The sequence below is a fragment of the Panthera leo genome, chromosome E2 (genome assembly GCF_018350215.1).
Source record: "Panthera leo isolate Ple1 chromosome E2, P.leo_Ple1_pat1.1, whole genome shotgun sequence".
In the NCBI taxonomy this organism is placed as follows: domain Eukaryota; kingdom Metazoa; phylum Chordata; class Mammalia; order Carnivora; family Felidae; genus Panthera; species Panthera leo.
In genome coordinates this window covers 43051447-43070421 of record NC_056693.1, presented here as the reverse complement: position 1 = coordinate 43070421, position 18975 = coordinate 43051447, and the positions used below count along the sequence as shown (strand labels likewise).

Below are 18975 nucleotides of genomic sequence, written 5' to 3'. Positions count from 1 at the left end.
ACGGTCTGTCTCTCTCTCAAAAATAAAAAAAATAAACGTAAAAAAAAACAGTTACATGTGTTCTCTCATTTGAGCCTCACAGCTGCAAAGCTAGTATGATTACCATCATTTTATAGATGCAGAAACCAGGACTCCAAGAGGTAAAAATTCAAGACTACATAGGACCGCTGGCATAGCCAGCATTAAGATATCCACAAAACTGGCTTGGACTAGAACAGCTGTGAGCCAATGTCAAGTAGCATAAAGTGTAGAGGTAACAAATGAAGTGCTGAGGAATGGAGCCCAGGCCTTTTCTTGCCCTCTGAAATCAACAAATCCCATTCCCCTCAGTGCATGCTCAACTGGTCAAAGTAGGACTATACCATAGGGACAAGTGAGTACTTGCGTTCGCCTGGGTGTAAAACCACCTCTGCAAATGGAACCAATGTCTCTACACACAGACATCACTCCAGGGGGCAGCAGTCTCTGCCCTGGTGAGACCCAGTGGCTCTGAAGTATCAGAGGCTTTAAGAAACACAGTCCAGGGGTGCCTGGGTGGCTCAGTCGGTTGAGGGTTCAACTTCAGCTCAGGCCATGATCTCGCAGTTCATGAGTTCGAGCCCCACATCGGGCTCTATGCTGTGAGCGTGGAGCCTGCTTTGGATCCTCTGTTTCCCTCTCTCTTTCTCTCTCACTCTTTCTCTCAAAAATAAATAAACATTAAAGAAAGAGAGAAAGAAAGAAGGAAAGAGAAAGAAAAAAGAAAAAAACATCCCAGAATTTCCTCAGTTTACTGAAGCAAACAGTCCTGAGTTCCCAGGCACCTCAAAAATACCACTCTCATGAGGAGGAGGTTCTCCTTCTCAGGGGTAGCTCCTCTCCACTCTAGGGACTTAGGGAGTCGGCACATAGCAGGTACCACAAACAGATAAGGAGTAAGACCCAGGGCAGTGAAAGAAAGCCATAGCAGGTCAGGTGGTGGTGGGAGACCCAGGACCAGTGAGCAGGGCCACCCCCAGCCCTCCAGTGTTCTTCCCTGGCCACTAAGACACTTCCACAGTCACAGCCAGACCTGCACAAAGGATTCTTCCTAGGAAGACACATTCTAGCTGACAGGATGAGAAGGAGGATGATGCCACACAAACCTGGTGCCCAGGATGCTGACCAAAATGATCATATCACGTGGGCCTGGAAGTCACTCCAGCGATAACCCACACACTGCTGACTCCCTCAGGGAGCGATTCAGGAATTCTTATCACATATGGTCAAAGCAAGAAAGTCTCAAAGCCAGGGAAGGGATAGCCAATTCAAATCCAACCTCAAATACACATTCTCAGAGGGCCCATCAGCAAAAATTAAATAAAAAAAAAATCTCCATGAGGAGGTTCAGTTCAACCCCTGCTCTTTAGAAATCCTGCTCAACTTTCAATGTCCATCCTGTGGAAACGTTTTTGGATCCCCTCTCTCCAAAAGGACTATTCCCTTTTATCTCTGGGGGGTGGGCAGCTCTGTTTCTCACTCTGGGCAGATGTCCTCATGGGTACCATTCAGGAGCACTGGGCATTTGAAAAAAAGTGACCTGAGAGGGTCTTACTGAAAGGGGCAGAAGCCACACACCCAGGCTCCACTCAGGGAATGGGAAGACCACAAAATGCTGGTGAGAGTCCCAGACAGTGGGAGAATGCCCAGCAGAGACCCCTGGGACAGAGAAGCAGGCTGTAGAAGACAGCAGCTAGACCCAAAAGCCACAGCAATCTGGAGTGGTGACAGCATTGCTCAAGGGACCCCAGACCTTCCTGCACCCACCAGTGGAAGAATGCCTTGCTCTACGGTTCCTGCTGGAAGCAGAGAGGAGAGTAGGCTCACTAACAGCCTTTCTTCATCTGTGCTCTAGCCCCTTCTTCTGTGCCAAAAGACCCTAAGTACATAATAGTAACGTTAGCCCTAAGTATGTAATAGTAACATTTCCTCCTTTCCCCAGCACCAGGACTGGGTAGGGCTCATTTTGCTACCTTCAGTTTCAGCTCAGAGCCTATTACACAAAAAGGGCCAAAGAATGGTTGCTGAATAATACTAATCATTGGTGAGAAAGGAAAAGAAAGTTCCAAGAAAGATACTAATGTTCCAGTAGAGGAATCCTAGAATATTTTAATATAAGGTGTCTTCCAGTTCTAAAATTAGACAGCGGAATAAAGTGAGATATGGCTCAGGGGCACCTGGGTGGCTCAGTGGGTTAAGTGTCCAACTTTGGCTCAGGTCATGATCTCACGGTTCATGGGTTCAAGCCCCGCATCAGGGTCTGTGCTGACAGCCCAGAGCCTGGAGCCTGCTTCAGATTCTGTGTCTCCCTCTCTCTCTGCCCCTCCCCCACTTGTACTTGCATGCACTGTCTCTCTCTCAAAAATAAACAATATATTTTTTTTTTAAAGTGAGATGTGGCTCAGAGAGGAGAGGTGCAGGGGCTCCTGGATAGTTCAGTTGGCTAGGCATCCGATTCTTGACATCAGCTCAGGTCATGATCTTGCAGTCATGAGATACAGCCTCGAGTCATGCTGAGAGTGGAACCTGCTTGGGATTCTTTCTCTCCCTCTCTCTCTGCCCCTCCATCTGCACACATGCGTGCTCTTTCTCTCTCAAAATAAATAAAAACTTAAAAAAAAAAAAGGAGAAGTGCACTCTATGTCACTAAAGGACCTAGTTTAGAGTTGAGAACCTAGGCATCCTCACACCCTGCCCCCATGATTATGCAGCCACATCTCGACTGCTTCATGCCAAACTCCACTTCCAAGTCAGCCCTACGTGAATAGAAGGTGCAGACAGATTCTGGAGAATCTCAGGATTCTCTTCTTATCTCTGAGATACAGATGGCCTGCCAAATTCCAGAAAGATCAAGGACTTCTGGGGGTCAGGATGCCGGGTAATGGCTAGTTAAGCCCAGACACAGAAGTTATAGAAAACTTCTAGGATTGGAATGAGGGAGAAACCGGAATTCTTCCTCCTACTGGGTAATCTTCAAGAAGGAATGGTATCTTTTTGACCCTGAAGAAAACCATTATCATAAAGTCACTTAGGGCCTTGGAATGTGCAAACTGATCCATAGCAGTAAGCCTACCTCACGTGAAACCTGTGTCCTAGACAAAAGGAATCCTGACAATCTTCAGAGGGTCTTGAAACAGCTGTCTCTAGTACTAAGAGATTCTATCAGAGGGATCCTGTGTATGTTCTTAGGGCAGTCCCTTCTTCTTGCCCATGTCCACTAGCAAACCAGACCTCTCCTGAGCTTGCTGAATGAACCTGACTTCCACATGTTTATGGGCCAGCATGTGGACTAGGAGGTTTGAGTACAGAGGGAAGGGAATCAGGAGATCAGGACAGATCTTTGCCTGTTCTCCTTAATCAGGGAGAATGACTAGACAAAGCAATTCAACTGCAGAAAAACTGCCAAAGCTAGAGCCCAATGACCAGAAAAATATCACCCGGGGAAATACTCAAGGAAAAAAAAAAGAAAAGTCCAGCGGTGTTGGCTTCCTGCATCATGGGCCTAACTCAACTTTCTTAAGAGATCTGCTTGCTGCTGAGGCCAGGCCTACGGAGACGTAGCTGCTTCTTTAATCCTCACAAAAACTATAGCTCAGAAGCTATACTGGGTCAGAGGAATCAAGACTCGACAAGCTGTCTCTTCCCAAAATCCCATGGTCCTCTCTGGACTGGTCTCTTAATATATCATCACTCAATCAGAAATACCTTTACAAAGCCTGTCAGAAGACTACTCTAAGGCTAGATACTCCTCTTCTCCCAGGACTCAAGGGGGTCATTGGATTCATCAATGAAGGCAATTTCTCAAGGTTCAACCAGCCTCCTGCCTGTAAACAGGTTACTCCACCTGGTGAGAAGTGAGCAAGCATGTGAGAGAAGCCTGACTTTCTGCAACTTTCAACTCTAGTTCTCCCACCCACGCTTCAGAAGAGCCCCAGAATCTGAATCTGAGCCCCGCGGCCCAAATGTGCTCACCGCCAATGTCACCTCAAGCCCAGTCTCTTATTTGGCACTGGGCTTATGGACTTCAGGTCTGAATCCTACTTTCCCCTCCATTAAATCCAACCTTATCACCACCAACCTTACGGAATCATTCTCCTCTGGGGAAGAGGGCAAATGACTGGAAAGGGCAGATGTGAGGATTAGAATGCACTGGAGCAGGTCTAATAACGTGTTGGGGGCTCTCATATCCAACCTCACCTCCTAGGCTTTTTCCTCCCCTCCTCCACTAACACAGCCGGCCAACCCACCCACAGCTGAGGCCTGGTCTCTGATAGAAGGGCGGGGTCTGAGCCTACCAGTCCAGAGCCGCTTCCTCGCATCAGGCCAGATCCTCCAAGGCTGGAGGAGGGTTAAGTCCCACATGGAACCCTCTCGCTCCAGATTCCCTGACCCTACTCTCCACGCAGGAACCTACGCATGAATTCCACAGAGTGGGAGTTAGGTTTTGTGCACTCCCAACGTGCAGACAAGCAGGGGAGCAGCGTTCACCTATATCCTAGCCTTGCTATGGTCGGGAAACGGATGGGAGCCCTAATCCCGGGCTGCGGCAGGAAAGCGCCCTTACCCAATGCTGACTCCGGAGCGGGCCGGGTGGCGCTTGCCCATCCCCGGATCCTTCGCTGGCGGGTGGCAGGACGTGGGGCTGGGGTCGTCCCGCTAGCCTGCCTGCAGAGCTTACGGGACTCGGGCAGGCCGGGCTAGGCCAGACGGGGCGGGGCCCGGAGAGCCCCATCCGGGTGGTCTGGACCAGAGAAAAAAAGGCCTGGCCACAGCGCAGTCCGCTGCACCCGCTATAGGCACCACACTGCCGGATAGGCGCCTGTCTCTGTGTTCCCCTCGGCCGCCGCCTCAGAGGACCGGCGGGAGGCGGAGCCGCGCGCGACACATGGCCCCGTCCCCGCGCGGCTTTGGGCCGCCGGTGGGGGTGGGGGGGGGCGCCCGGAGACTGGTAGCGGAGGCTCCAGGCGGCCCAGAGCGCGGCTCTAGCGGCCTAGCCCCCGCCCCGGCGCGCTAGCCCCGACACTCACCCGAGGGGCTGGCACGATGGCGGCAGCGGCGGCGGCGGCGGCGGCAACCCAGCGCGGTCTGCGACCGACTGTCCCTTCCCCCCTGCCTTCCCTCGCCACCCCGCTGCACTCTGGGAAACGCAGTTCCCCCGACCTCCTTTCTGGCGTAGGTGCGCCAGGAGAAAACTACAGTTCCCAGTGTGCTATGCGCTGGGGACCAGACACAGCCCTCAGCGCGGGAGGTGAGGCTAAGCCAGGGAGGGAGGCTGCCAGGGCGAGCCCCTGAGAATTGTGGTCTAGCGGAAGCCTCTGGAACACCCGAGGTTGGCGCCAGGCAAGGGTCAGGGCTCAGTTGTCGCCAGGTCCCAGCTGGTCTGGCCCCGCCCAAGTTGCGCGGTCTTTTGGAGTGGGCCCCGCCTCCGTTCCTGGCCAGGCCCCAAGCAGGCCTAGCCGCCCCTCCCTGGGCCCCTGGGCTGTTTCCGCTCCCGAACTCCCCTCCTCTTCGGTGCTCTGGCCACCACTTCGACTCTTCGGAGCGGTTCTCTAAAGCTAGCCAGGGCAAAAGCCATAGTTTCTGCTGTCCCAACGTTCATGCGCCCAGCCCGGCCCAAAGCTGGTTTCGAGTAGTCGAGGCTTTTCCTTCGGCTGGAGACTCAAATGCTCAAGTGGGGCTCAGCTGGAGACAAAGAGTAATCTTGTACAGTTCGGGTCTTCAAAACCTAGTCATACGGTGGGTTTTTTTTTTTGTTGTTGTTGCTGTTGTTCGTTTTATTTTATTTTTTGCAGCAGGCGGGGCCCCGAAGGGTTTAATTTTTATTAACGAGAAAAGAACTGGCTCACCCAAACTTTCCCCAGGATTTAAGTGACCAGATTGTCAATAATTTCCTTCCCACCCATTGCCCTTTCATCACTTATTTTCGTCGTTTCCTGGGCAATACAAACATTTAAAGTAAGGCCTGTTTCTAAGTCAGGGCTGTTGGGTAAATGCTGTGCAGCTAACCCAGGTGAACCACAGGTAAGGAAAATATTTTCCTGGCAGTTCCATGCGTTCCCTCCTGCCAAGACTCAGTATTCCTATTCTTCCATAAGTTTTGCACCTTCACCAATACCCACACACACACATATTCGCTTCTTGGGGATGGCTGGTAAACCCAGGCCGAGCTTCTGTTTATTAAATCCCAGGTCTGTACTAATTTGCCTGACTAGATGCTTCTTACTCATCCAGTGAAAACTCTGCATTGTCCTGCTTGTGTGCATCTGGGACCTCCCTTGTTAAGCTGTCAAGCCCCCTCCCCCTAAAAGCTAAAACACTGGATAGGCTGTGTGCACATAACCTCCAGACACCACAGTCCTGGCCAGAGCCTGGCCCTCACCTATCCTGGGAGTGCTGCTGAGAGGTCCAAGTCAGCCAAAGTAGAAAGTGTTAAGTCCCTTCAACAAATAGGAGCTAAGATACACTAAAGGACATAGACTGAGCCTAGGAAAGCTCTCAACCCTAGTGGAGACGGGGGACATGTGAGAGACTGGTTCAGTAGCCGTGCACGAAGGGGAATGCTGTGCTTCCACCACCTTATTTATGATTAGTTGGAACTAACCCTAGGAAGGCAGAGAACCAGTTCCTTCCCCAACCAGGCACCTGCACAACCTGTATTCCACCCCTCCTCCCCACCAGAGACTTGTTTGTTTCTCAAGTCAGTGCCAAGGGGCCGAGAGCAGAGACTAGAGAAACATTTGTCATTGCAGTTCACAGATAAACGGAAGTCCCCAGGGAAGTGGCTTTTTCTAAAGTAACAGAGAAGGGGGTCATGTTTTATGGAGCCCAAGAAGTGTCCATTTGTGCCCAAATACCTACAGTAAATAAGGCTAGCTTTAAAGATATTTGCCTTTCCCTATTGGCTTTGAGCTAAATTACTTGGACCTATGGATAAAAACATCACCTCACTCCTGTAATCTCCCATCTAAAGAAGAATAAAAACAGCCAAGAAAATGAATCACCGGGTCACAAATCCCAATTCCTCCACACTGAAAGTGTACCAGGGCCAAGGTATCTGTACAAGAGTTATGCCTGCAGGAGCCATGGCTGGCTCCAGCTGTGGTCTTCACTGACTTAAGTAACTGCAAGCCCATGTGTGCCAGACGCTGTACTAAGTGTCAGGGCTAAAATGGTGAGTGAAATTCAACCCCAGCTTAAAATCATGAAGAATTCAAAACCCTCAAGAGAAGTGAGGGGTCACAGTCGGTTTAGTTCTCAGTTGCTCCTTCTCCCAATCCACTGACAAACTGGGACCATTTGGTGCAGTTTCCAAACTCTGGAGTGAGCTGGGCCAGGAACTCTGTAAGAACATGTGCTCAGGGCCCCTTTATGGAGAAACATGGTCAGTGAAGCATTTCTACTCTCAGGATCAGCCTGGTCCTTGAGACCTAGGGCAGAGGCCTGTTGGGAGGCCTATTTCCCCATGTTTCAGGAATACTTAAATGAGTCTTTATCAAAATAAAATGGCGAAACCCAAATTAAAACCTTACTTTCTGTTTAATTCGTTTTGCCAAACAAACACAGTGAAAACTTTAGTCTGACTAATTGTACAGAAAATAGAATTTGTAACCAGTAGCAAACATAACAAGATAAACCTAAGTCCCTGGCAAGCTGGATCTTCAACAGCAGGTCACCTAGATCCCCTTGTAGATGGCCTCCTGGGGAGAGAGGTCCTAAATAGGCAGAGGCACAGTTCCCATCAGAATCACAGTCTGCACCTGGGAAGGAAAAGCAGGAAAAGGAGAACTGATGTTACTTGGATCTCTTATCACTACACACGGAAGAGTTGTCCCAATGCTGGCCAACCTCAAGGTGTTGTCTTCCTAAACCCATAGTCCTTGGGCAGCCGACCTGCATTCTGAGGGGTTAAGTTTCAAGTTCAGTGGTTCTGAAGCCTCTGCTTAACCAGAACCTGCAACATAAACAGGGGGTGAGGTGAAGAATGGGGGACAAAGTCATAAATGCTGGTGTCACCCGTGCAGAGTCTGAGGTCCCAAACTTCAGGACCTTGCTTCAGGAGAAAACAAGAGAGGGTGTCAGGTCACCAGCAAAAGAGTCCAGCTGCCCTAAGCTTCAGTACTGTCAACCAGTGTCCCAGGAATATAGGGGAGTTCACCAGCAGCGGCCTAAGGTCTCTCTAGGTCCGGGAGTCCAGCAAGCCAAAGGGGGGGGTGGGGGTGGGGGCGTTCACATTCCGTGCTTCTTTCGGATGACAGCCATGGCCAGCAGCCGATCCTTCTCGCGGAGTTCTTCTCGTAGCTTGGCCTCAGTGAGACGCAGGTGGCGGATGCTGCCTTTCATTTCCTTCATCTTCACCTCCATCAGCGCCAGGATGTCCCGCTGCTCGTTCAGCTTGCGCAGGAGCTCCTCCTCCGTGGTGCCTGACGACAACGAGTATGAGTGGTCGGAGCCAGTATCAGGGAAGCCCTCTTCACCCACCACCACCAACTGGGGACCCATAGGGCACTCTGCGGCCTCCAGCCCTGCTGTAGCAGCCTCTAGCTCCGACGCGGCGGCTGCGGCGGCTGCGCCCTCGGCGGCGGCGAACTCCACTTGCACGGTCAGGTCGATGGGTTTCACGTCTTCGCCTGTGGGAGTGGTGGGCGCTGGGGGCACGGACCCCGGAGCCTGGCTGCTGTCTACAGCGGCCTGAAGGGTGAGGAGCACAGCAGCAGAGGCAGACACCAGGTTCGGCTGCAACTGGGAGGCCTGGGCAGTGGAGGCTGACGGCGACGACTGCTGCTGCGGCGGTGGCTGTTGCTGCTGCTGCTGTTGTTGCTGCTGCTGTTGTTGTTGCTGCTGCCTGCGGCGAGCGGCTGCAGCCCCGGCGGGTCTGCGTGCTACTTTGCGCTCGTTGACGCCACGCAGCGGGAAAATGGTAGGGACGCGCACCGTGTAGGTCTTGCGGCCGCCCTGGAAGTGGACGCTGCAGAGACGGTGGCCCGTGGTGGGCTGAAAGGTGGAGAAGCACCCACTGACGCCAGCGCGGGACACGTTCTTGAGCCAGAGACGCCGCAGTTCAGCGTCCTTGGGAAACGTGTAGAAGTGCAGCGCCTTGTCCCGGTGTGAGTTGTTGTAGCAGCCCGGCACGCAGCACGTAAAGCCTGGCATGGCTGCGCCGCGCGGCCCGCCTCGGCCCTGCCCACCGGCCTTCTAAGCCCTTCGACGGCCCGGTCGGTCTGCCGCCGCCCGCCCCCTCGACGGGCGGCGCCGGGCGGGTCTTTAGGCGGCTTCCCACTAATGCCGCCCGGCGCAGCCGGCCTGGCCCGGCGCCCCGTGCCCAGAATACGCTTCCCGCCGGCCCGCGCCGCGCCACCCACCCGGCCGCCCGCCTGCGCTCCAGAGTCGGCCCCGGGGACGCCGCGAAGGACCGCCCGGGAAGGAGGACTACGCCCCCCACAATGCACCACGCCTGAAGCTGCTCACTTCCGGAGCGGGGGCGTGATAATTCCAGCCGCTTTCCTGGGCGCCGCTATGGCCCACGCAGAACAGATTCTTACTCCCACCCGGCTAATCCCCGGCCGACTATAGAGGCGTATTCGGTTGCAACGCCGTCTCCTGACCGCCCTTCGCAAGGACCTGGAATCCTAATACGGCGGCCGGGGGGTGGGGGGCGGGGGGAGGCGAGAGGCGCGCCTCTGTAGTGCGCAAGCGCCCTGGGTAAGCGCCCCACAAAAACTACAAATCCCGCAATGCCTTGCGCTTAACTCGGCTGCTGTGGCCTGCAGCGCCGCCTAAAGGAGAGGCCGGGTTACAGGGGACTAGGAGTTGGGTGAGGTTGTGCCAGCGGACAACCTTGCCGGAAGCGGTTCCCCAATCACTGGCGGTTGTGAGTCTACGGCATTCCTGCGGGGCTTGGGTGGGCGACCGGGGCTTCAGTGCCCAGAAAGACCTCAGGAGCCCCTTTCTCTGCGTTGAGCACTCTTCTAATTCAGCCGCTGTTTGCGATGACTCACTTACTGACCTAAACACCAGTCACCAATAGATACTTACTGTGTGGCGGGCACAGGGCAGTGAGTTGGGAACCCTGCAGGAGCTGACTGACCAGGCCTGACTGCTGCGAGGGATGAGGGTCCAACTTTTGGATAATAGATGTGAATGCACCTGAATGGATTTCTAATCACAGAAATAAGTGCTACAAAATAATGAACAGGACAGAGGAAAAAATGGGAGGCGGAGTCCCAGGAAGAAAAAAAACGGTGAAAAGCTGGAGTGGGGACGAGTAGCGGGCCCTGAGGCAAGAAAGAACTAGGCTCCGCCCTTCAAAACCTGGAAGATGCCAGGCTGGGTAGCTGGAGCGCCAAAAGATACCAAACTGGGCTAAGTTAAAAGATTTGGGATTTAATTCTGCAGAGGACTGGGAGCTGTTGAAGTGTGTTGAACCAGAGGATGGACAGGATTTGTATTGTAACAAGACCCCTCCCACTCCTCTACTTCTAAGGAGAAAACGTTCTAAAGGACCAGAGAGGCTGTGGAAAACCAGGGAGGTGGCTGGGAAGTCTTTAGGGAAGTTACTTGCAAACAGCCCTCCTTTGCTGAGTTCCCCCTTTCTCCGCTTCTTGACTTTCTTCACCCTTTCTCCTGATTCTCCCTCCTAATTTTTTTTCCCTCCTAATTTTTTTTCCCTCCTGATTACAAACCATGGGTGTGAAATTGGAGCCTACTATAAACTACTTCTAAGTATTTGATATAAAAACAAGAGTTAAATGCTAAAAAAAAAAAAAAAAAAAAAAAAAAAAAGGGGCGCCTGGGTGGCTCAGTCGGTTAAGCGTCCGACTTCGGCTCAGGTCATGATCTCACGGTCCGTGGGTTCGAGCCCCGCGTCGGGCTCTGTGCTGACGGCTCAGAGCCTGGAGCCTGTTTCGGATTCTGTGTCTCCTTCTCTCTGTGACCCTCCCCCGTTCATGCTCTGTCTCAAGAATAAAAAATAAACGTTAAATGCTAAAAAAAAAAAAAAACAAAAAAAAAAAACAAAAAAAAAAAAAAACAAGAAAGATTCGGCTATTTACAAGCATGTGAAAGAAAAAGGAACACCCCAAGTTAACTGTTACATTTTTTAAAGTGTTTTATTATAAGAGGAACCCATTCTTAAAATATTTTGTAAACATTAAAAAAAATTTTTTTTTAAATGGGGCGCCTGGGTGGCTCAGTCGGTTAAACATCCAACTTCAGCTCAGGTCACGATCTTGTGCTTTTATGAGTTCCAGCCCCGTGTTGGGCTCTGTGCTGAGAGCTCAGAGCTTGGAGCCTGCTTCAGATTCTGTGTCTCCCTCTCTCTCTCTCTGCACCTCCCCCATTCATGCTCTTTCTCTCTCTCAAAAATAAACATTAAAAAAAAAATTTTTTTAATGTTTTGGAAAAATACGGGACAATGGAAATGAACTATTTGTCTGGTCCAACATGCAAACATCACCCTTGCACTTTGTGTTCACAATCAACGTGCTCCATGGTTATTGGCATGGGTTTCACAGACCCATACCAGAAAGAAGTTCCATTCCTCCTGGCCTATGCAGCTGAGGTCCACAGCTTGAACCCCCTTCAAACTTAGAAATGCAGTTCATGTTGAAAAATGTGCATTCATTTGGATGAATATACAACAGTAAAAACATGAATACACACTTTGTTAAATGATTAAATGTTTATGAAATGTAAGCAGTAGAGATAAAGCAAAAGATCATTGTTACATTGTTTTGTATTTTCATTGTCATACTATTACTGATAGAATTCTATTCTTGTCTCAAGAGTACCTTCCTCAAAAAATGTTAATGAGGTCAAATTTATATCGTTTCTTCATGCACAGAACATTGAAGATGCTCAATAAAATCGTACCTTCCAGTACATAAAATCACCTCTAATCTACACATAATCTTTTATACTTAAAACATATCTAGAATGCATAGCTCTCTCCCCACCCCTACTGCCCTGCCCACCCTCTATCTTGTCACCTCTGGAAAAAGGCTACAACCTTGTCACAAGTCTCCCTGCTGCCAATCTTGCCTCCTCTACAAAATCTGTTGTTCACATGGATACCAAAAAAATATGGTTATGTAATTCCTCTGCTTAAATCCTTCCAGTGGCCTATTGCATTAAGAATAACGTCCAAACTCCTTTCCTGAGCCTGTAAGACCCCACATGGTCTGCTCCTTGCCTGTCTTACTCCTCCCTCCCTTGCTTCATGCACTCAGTATTTTTTTTTAAAGTAGCAAATATAAAGTTTAATCAATTATGTAAAACACATAGACACCTGATCTAGAAGCAAAAGGGTAAGTCCATAACTCAGAACTCAAGTTCTAATTAAATTTCCATGAAAATTTAAGAAAGGCTGTCTTGGTGAAAAATGTGCTAATAGAGTCTCTAGCATTAACAGAACTTTGAAAGCCAAATTTCGTCTCAAAATTGCACGTGTTTGGAGATCGTAACATTTCTGCTGCATCACAAACAGCCCACTAGCTTTTGAGCCTGCAGCCTGGTCTCTTCTGAGGCTGAGTAGTTTTCACAAATGCAAATCTGACCAGATCACATATAGGATAAAATTTTTTCCTGGCCCAAGTGTGCCTACTCAACTAGGAGAGGGAGATGGGAATAAGAGACATTCTAATAGTGACTGCTATTTATTAAGGGCCTAGCTTACTATATATCAGACACTGAGCTAAACATTATCTCAATGAGGGGCGCCTGGCTTGCTCAGTAAGTAGAGCATGTGACTCTTGATCCCAGGATCCTGAAGTTGAGCCCCATGTTGATGTAGAAATTACCTAAATAAACTTTAAAAAATTATCTCATTGGATCAGTACAAGCCCCTATTAGGTGGGTATCATCCTCAACTTACAGATGAAGAAACCAAGTCTTCCACTGATGGCACACATTTGCCCAGGTTCACTCCCTGGTAACAGTGCCTCCAATCCAGAGTTTACAACGACCGCGCCAGGGTCCTCTGAGCGGGTAGGGTTGGAACCGCAACTCCCGTGAGGCTGTGCGGCAGCCTCGCGGCCTGCCGACTCGCGAGAGTTGGCTCAAACGCGACGGCGGGAAGGCGGTGGAGCGGCCCACCTGAGCAGTTGGGTGGGAGAGCGAATGGCTGAGGCAATGGCGGATAGCTACAGCCAGGACAGCGAGCCTACCACACGCACGTTATTGCGGCGCGTGCTGGATACCGCGGACACGCGCACCCCGCAGCGACGCCGAAGTGCCGGAATTGGGTATGTGAGGGCGCTGCGCGAGCATATGAGCAACCAGAAGGATTAGGGGGTTAGGTGTCCGTGGGAGACCCCGTTTGGAAAGGGAAAGGGGAACTGAGTCTCGAAGAGGCGCAGGAGAACTGGCTCCACCCTTCTAGCTAGGCTCAGGTCAGCTGTTGGTGCCCGCCGCCCAGGCACTCCAGGCTGACAAGTCTCGGGACCACGGACCTCAAATCACGTTCGGGTCTTTGGGTTTCGGCCTCTGGTGAAGGACAGGCGCTCAGAATCTGGCCTTTTGGCCCGTTCTACGGGCCATCTTCCCCGACATCAGCCCAGAGTGTGTCCAAGCATCTGCCCTGCCTCCTGCGTGTCCTCCACCTTTCTCTGCACATTCACTCCCCTTTTCCTGGAGGGTCCTTCTGAAAGATGGAACAGGACCTATAGAGAACAGCCTACGTAGAATTCGGGAGGCAGGAACTAGAAAGATGTTTTGCTAGGGAGTAGGGAATTGGCTTGACGTAGTGGCAGTGACAGTGGATGAGGGCTGTGGTGAGCTCATGGTGCAGAGGGTGTGGAATTTGGCATCAGCCAGACAGGGGCAGTGCAGTTGTTTTATAGGCGCTGGGAAGCTGTTCGTTGTAGGTTTTAGACCTATAAGTGATGAGGTGGGAGCTATGCCTTGAGAATTTGAGGGAGACTGGAAAGAAGAGACTAGGACTGGCGTGACCCATGTAGAAGTTGCTGTCAAATCCTGACAGGCACTTAAAAGCTTTCAAAATATTTAAAATCCTTCTTGGGTTGTTATTTTTTTTAATGTTTATTTATTTTTGAGAGAGAGAGAGCATGTGCATTAGAGGGAGAGGGGCAGAGGAGGAGACAGGGAATCCCAAGCAGGCTCCACACTGTCAGCACAGAGTGCGATGCTCAACCGACTGAGCCACCCAGGTGCTCCCTTGGGTTGTTATTTTAATGTCAGGAATGGATACTGTTCCATTTGCTTCTCTTGTCTGTGTGGCTAACCTCTGCTTCTAAGAAAGTCAGTTCTGTAAAGGTTTCCTCAGTCCCTCTCTCTAGGTAGGTCATTATGGTCCCTCTCTATTCCCATATCCTTCAGGTTCCCCTTCATCCACAACCTTGTTGATACAGAGCTGAGAACAGGTGCTAGGGGAGGGGCAAGTGGTTTCTGGTTCCTTGGCCTTGAGGGAAAAGGGCTTTAGGCCAAGATTCCTGATGAAAGCACATCTCTGCATCCTCTAGTTTCCTGTCCCTACTTAATTCTCAGAGCAATTGGTCTTTACACAGTGCCCAGAAATCCCTACTTGAAACACCTTCCTCCAGGAGGTTGAGCAGCTCAACAAAGACGAATGCAAGGCGGCGTTCCCAAAGAGCCAGGGTAAGTGCCCCAGCCCATTGACCCCTACAGGGCTCTTGCTGCATTCAGGGGACCCTGAGGTCTAGCTCTGCTCTGGAGCCCACCTTGAGGGAATCTCAAGGCAAAGAAACAGACTGATTACTTGATGCTTTCACCCAAAGTCTATTGGCAGATTGGCCCATGTTCAAACCAGTGGGCACCTGGAGGAACAGACACCCCGGACTCTGCTGAAGAACATCCTTCTAACTGGTGAGTGAACACTGGCTTGCTGGTCAGGGTTAGACACCAGTCCCATGGTATCTCTCATTCAGGGCAGCCTGCCCTGCCAACCTTACTTTCTTCTTGCTATTTTGGCAGCCCCAGAATCTTCCATCATGATGCCAGAGTCAGTGGTCAAGCCAGTGCCAACACCGCAGGTGGTCCAATCCTCTAGACAGGAAAGCATTCGGGGCAGGTGCACAATGAATTCTCCCCTTGCACTGGGCTGTTGGGTAGCTCTGATCAGGGAGCCTCTTGAGGGTCCCAGAAGCCAATATTGGGCTTCCTGGCCTGAGATAAGTTTCATCCTTGTAGCCTGGAGCTGCAACTTCCTGAGCTTGAGCCCCCTACAACCCTGGCTCTAGGTCTGCTGGCTCCTGGCAGGAGGAAGCGGAGGCTGAGATTGTCAGTCTTTCAGCAAGGAATAGACCAGGGGCTGCCTCTCTCCCAAGGTAAGACCCTGGACAACACTTGTGGCCACCCTCTCTTGTCCTCTGGAGAGGCTGAAGAGGCCTGAGACAGGGCTGTCATGAGCCTAGAACTTATCATGGTTTCTTTTTAAATTCTCTTGCAGAGCCTTGTGGGAATGCTAGTGCCTCCTCTCTCACCAGGTGCTGTTGTCTGTTCTGGGGGTTGGTGGAGACGCTTGGGGAGGGAGGTATTGATTGGGATGGAATCTGACCATATTGGTCCCTGCCAGTATTAGCTTCATAGCATAATGGCTGTGTTCTTAGAGATGAGAGCCCCAGGGCAGATGGGAGTATTCTCCCAAAAATTGGGCTTCAGGTACCTGACTTTCCTTCATGGTTCCTCCCTCCCACCAGTTCCCTCAACTTGACCTTTGCCACACCTCTTCAGCCACAGTCAGTGCACAGGCCTGGTTTGGCTCGCAGACCTCCCACCCGTCGAGCTGTAGATGTGGGTGCATTTTTGCAGGATTTGCAAGATACTTCCCTGGCCTTGGCTTCTCCAGGTAAGGTTGAGATTTCCTTCTGCCCTATGGGGAAAGCTCCCCCACTCCCATGGGAGGTATGCTGAGTCCAGGATTACTCCTCTGTCAGGTCAAGGACAGTGAGCAAGCCTGATTAGTAGGTCTATGAAGAGTTTCTGCTTCCTTTCTACAAAATGTCCCTTGTCTAAATGGAGCCCCAGTCTTAGCCCCACATTCTTGAGAAGCTAGAGGGCTGAGGGTAGGAAAGGTGTGGTATGGTGACTGGAGCTTTTGGGAAGATTGATTGATAGGGCTCAGGTTTAAGGATCAGCTGGCCAGTCAGAACTGACTGGGGAGCCTGCTTCCAGAAGACAAGTCAAGTTTACTAGAGTAGGAGGATTCCAGGTAGAGGGAGCAGAGTGAGAAGTGGAGGCATGGGTGAGCAGTTTGGGTGGGACAAGCTGTGGTAGGTGGGAATATTAGGCCTAGAAGCAGGAAGATCACTGTGGAAGCTCTCTTAGAATACTAGGAGGTTTTCTCTAAAGGTCACTTGGGGCAAACTCATGGAGCCCACTGCCCAGGCCCTGGTGACGGAGTGTCAACTGCCTTTGATCTCCAGGTAACAGCCTCAGAACCCCTGTTGCTACCCTGCCAACCGACACCGTGTTGGAGGACACTCAGCCCTTCTCCCAGCCCTTGGTTGGCCATTCCCCCAGTGTGTACCACTCCCTGCCCTGTCTCTCTTACACTGAGGCTAAAGATGCTGAGAAGGCTGTCAGTCACAGGACACAGAGGAGTGGGCCTAAGCTGCAGAACCACAGTGAGTATGTGGGCTTTTCCTTCTTCGGGCCCATTTGTGTGTCCTGCAGAGCCCCCTGGCTGTTGGTCCCTCTTACATCTCAGAGCAGAGTTAGTGTTGGGCCAGGATACTCCACAAACAAGTACCCTGGGTCTCCCTCTGGGCTTTTCTCCTCAGTGAGCTAGAGTGGATTTTATTACTTTATCCTTGAGCTACATCCTTCTCTAACTTGTATTCTCTCCCTTGATTCAGGTCCTGGAAAACCAGCCCAACTTCTGGCAGGAAAGGCAAAGAAGGTTGATGCCCTTGCTATGAGCTTCCCAAACACCAGCAGTGCTATCGCTGGAGAAGATGAAGTAGAGCCCTTACAGGGTGGAGTTGGTGAGAACGCAGAAGAGAGGATGGAGGAAAGTTTGAGTGTGAGTGAAGTGAAGGACACAGCAGGAACACAAGGATCTGTTAGGACAGACAAGTCTGACAGAAATGAAACGTCAGAAGCTGTTGAGGCCAAGGAGCCAGAGGGATCTTCAGGAGATGAGAACATCTCTGGTAGGACAGGTAAGGGTCCCAGTGCAGGGACGGGGGAGTGACTTGGTGACAGCTACATTCAGTCCCTAATCTGAGGAGTTATATATCTGGGTTGTGTTTCTGGGCACAAGTAGCCTTGGGTCAGGGAGCCTCTAAGGGGCCCGTTGCTTGGCGGGCCAGACGTAAATGGGGCCCTTGAGGAACAGGACAAGGAGGCTGTGGGTCTTCAGAGTTGGGTGAGCCCCCTATAATCCTGCCCTTCCTCTACAGCAAGTCCAGAATTGGCCTCCAGCACCACTGAGTTTCTTCAGGCCAGGCAACTTCAGTTTCTTGAGTCAGCCCCACCGCCTAGCACTGCCATGTAAGATTCTATGACCTTGTTTTCCATGGGCTTCTCGGGAAGGGAGCAGGCTTCTGAGCTTGGCATTGAGTACCACAGGATTATCCCCCTTCTCATTAGTATGCAGATGATCACCCAGGAGAGCACCCTGAGGTGGGCTCAGTGAGGCTCACTGAGTACATCTGTCATCCTGGTGCATGCTTCCACATTCTGAGAGGAAACTGGGTAGGGGGATGTTTCTAAGTTAGTATATAGTCAGAGAAGGCTTCCTGGAGGACGATTAGCAGAATCAAATAGGCAGAAATGGGCTGAGGGGAAGGAATGTCCGTCCATACAGAGGCCTGAGGGTCATGGGCCTGAGCAAGTACCAATTTATGTAATAAGTCTAGACTAGGACATTGGGTCCAGACTGGAGGATCAGGGCTGCAGGGAAAGACCAGACCTCAGTGTGGTCCTCTGTCCCCACTACCCCTCAGCACATAGTTGGAGTTATTGGTTCAGGTTAGCCAAGGAGTAAATGGGCCCTAGTCTTGGCAGGAGCCAATAAGACTTGTTTTTTGTTTTGTTTTGTTTTTGTGTTTTGTTTTGTTTTGTTTTGAAGTTTATTTGTTTATTTTGAGAGCAAGAGAGAGAGAGAACCCCAAGTAGTCTCCACACTGTCAGCACAGAGCCTGATTCAGGGCTTGAACTCACGAACCAGGAGAGCATGACCTGAGCCAAGATCAAGAGTCGGATGCTCAACCAACTGAGTCACCCAGGCACCCCAAGACTTGTTTTTGACTAGGGGCCTCTTCGCATAGCATTTTAGCTAACTATCCACTCTTGCCCCCAGCTTATCCTCAGAGCCTCTGGAGCCTCTACCGACCAGGCTTCCTCCCAGGGCCAGAACCCTTGGCCCCAGGCCCCGTCAAGATCCCCACAAGACTGGACTGAACCACTATGTGAAACTCTTCAGCTTCTATGCTAAGATGCCCATGGAGAAGAAGGCTCTTGAAATGGTGGAGAAGTGGTGAGTCCTGGACACTCAGGGTGGGGAGAGGAGCCCCTCAGATCATGAACAGTCAGTTCAGTCTTTTCTACCCCAACCCTCTTTGGCAGCCTGGACAAGTATTTCCAGCATCTTTGTGACGACCTGGAGGTGTTTGCTGCTCATGCTGGCCGCAAGACTGTGAGACCAGAGGACCTGGAACTGCTGATGCGTCGGTAAGTGGGCAGAAGCAGGGAGGTGCTGGATGTTGGAGTGCTGACACTGATTCTATATCTATCCTCTGCTACAGGCAGGGCCTGGTCAACGACCAAGTCTCTTTGCATGTGCTTGTGGAGCGGCACCTGCCCCTGGAATACCGGCAGCTGCTCATCCCTTGTGCATTCAGTGGCAACTCTGTCTTTCCCGCTCAGTAGTGGCCAGGCCTCAACACTCACCCAGTCCCTACCTAGGGCCACTTGGCCCCACATATTCTTCCAGGTCTCTTCCCATCCCTCCTCACCATCAATAAAGTGTCACAAACAGAA

The 18975-nt window shown here is 51.2% G+C and overlaps 3 protein-coding genes across 7 annotated transcripts in view; 1 reads left to right on the top strand and 2 right to left on the bottom strand.

The window, feature by feature from the left end:
- The window catches only part of NUTF2 (nuclear transport factor 2), a 23863-nt gene extending 10792 nt beyond the window's left edge, over positions 1–13071 (bottom strand). Inside the window, exon 1 of one of the 5 annotated variants that reach the window (XM_042920483.1) lies at positions 12887–13071. The gene's annotated coding sequence lies outside the window, so the exon portion shown is untranslated. Of the gene's footprint in view, positions 1–3723; positions 3822–4582; positions 4883–5045; positions 5151–12886 lie in introns of those variants that run through there. The other 4 variants (XM_042920479.1, XM_042920480.1, XM_042920482.1 and 1 more) reach the window with 4 other exon arrangements.
- On the bottom strand, positions 7536–9626 carry THAP11 (THAP domain containing 11). The gene has a single exon (XM_042920477.1). The coding sequence runs from the start codon at positions 9166–9168 to the stop codon at positions 8245–8247; it is 924 nt and encodes a 307-aa protein (XP_042776411.1). The 5' UTR covers positions 9169–9626; the 3' UTR covers positions 7536–8244.
- On the top strand, positions 13062–18975 carry CENPT (centromere protein T). The gene is made up of 13 exons (XM_042920476.1): positions 13062–13256; positions 14538–14628; positions 14769–14856; positions 14965–15061; positions 15181–15317; positions 15440–15476; positions 15690–15838; positions 16416–16616; positions 16848–17153; positions 17394–17484; positions 18296–18472; positions 18562–18666; positions 18741–18975. The coding sequence occupies exons 1-13, from the start codon at positions 13132–13134 to the stop codon at positions 18862–18864; spliced, it is 1728 nt and encodes a 575-aa protein (XP_042776410.1). The 5' UTR covers positions 13062–13131; the 3' UTR covers positions 18865–18975.

What these genes read in the sequence shown, in the direction of transcription:
- THAP11 (XM_042920477.1), bottom strand. Translation starts at nt 9,168, where the DNA reads ATGCCAGGCTTTACGTGCTGCGTGCCGGGCTGCTACAACAACTCACAC.
- CENPT (XM_042920476.1), top strand. Translation starts at nt 13,132, where the DNA reads ATGGCTGAGGCAATGGCGGATAGCTACAGCCAGGACAGCGAGCCTACC. An exon ending in GAAGAACATCCTTCTAACTG is followed by an intron (nt 14,857 to 14,964) that starts GTGAGTGAACAC and finishes CTATTTTGGCAG; the next exon opens with CCCCAGAATCTTCCATCATG. An exon ending in CAGGAAAGCATTCGGGGCAG is followed by an intron (nt 15,062 to 15,180) that starts GTGCACAATGAA and finishes TCATCCTTGTAG; the next exon opens with CCTGGAGCTGCAACTTCCTG.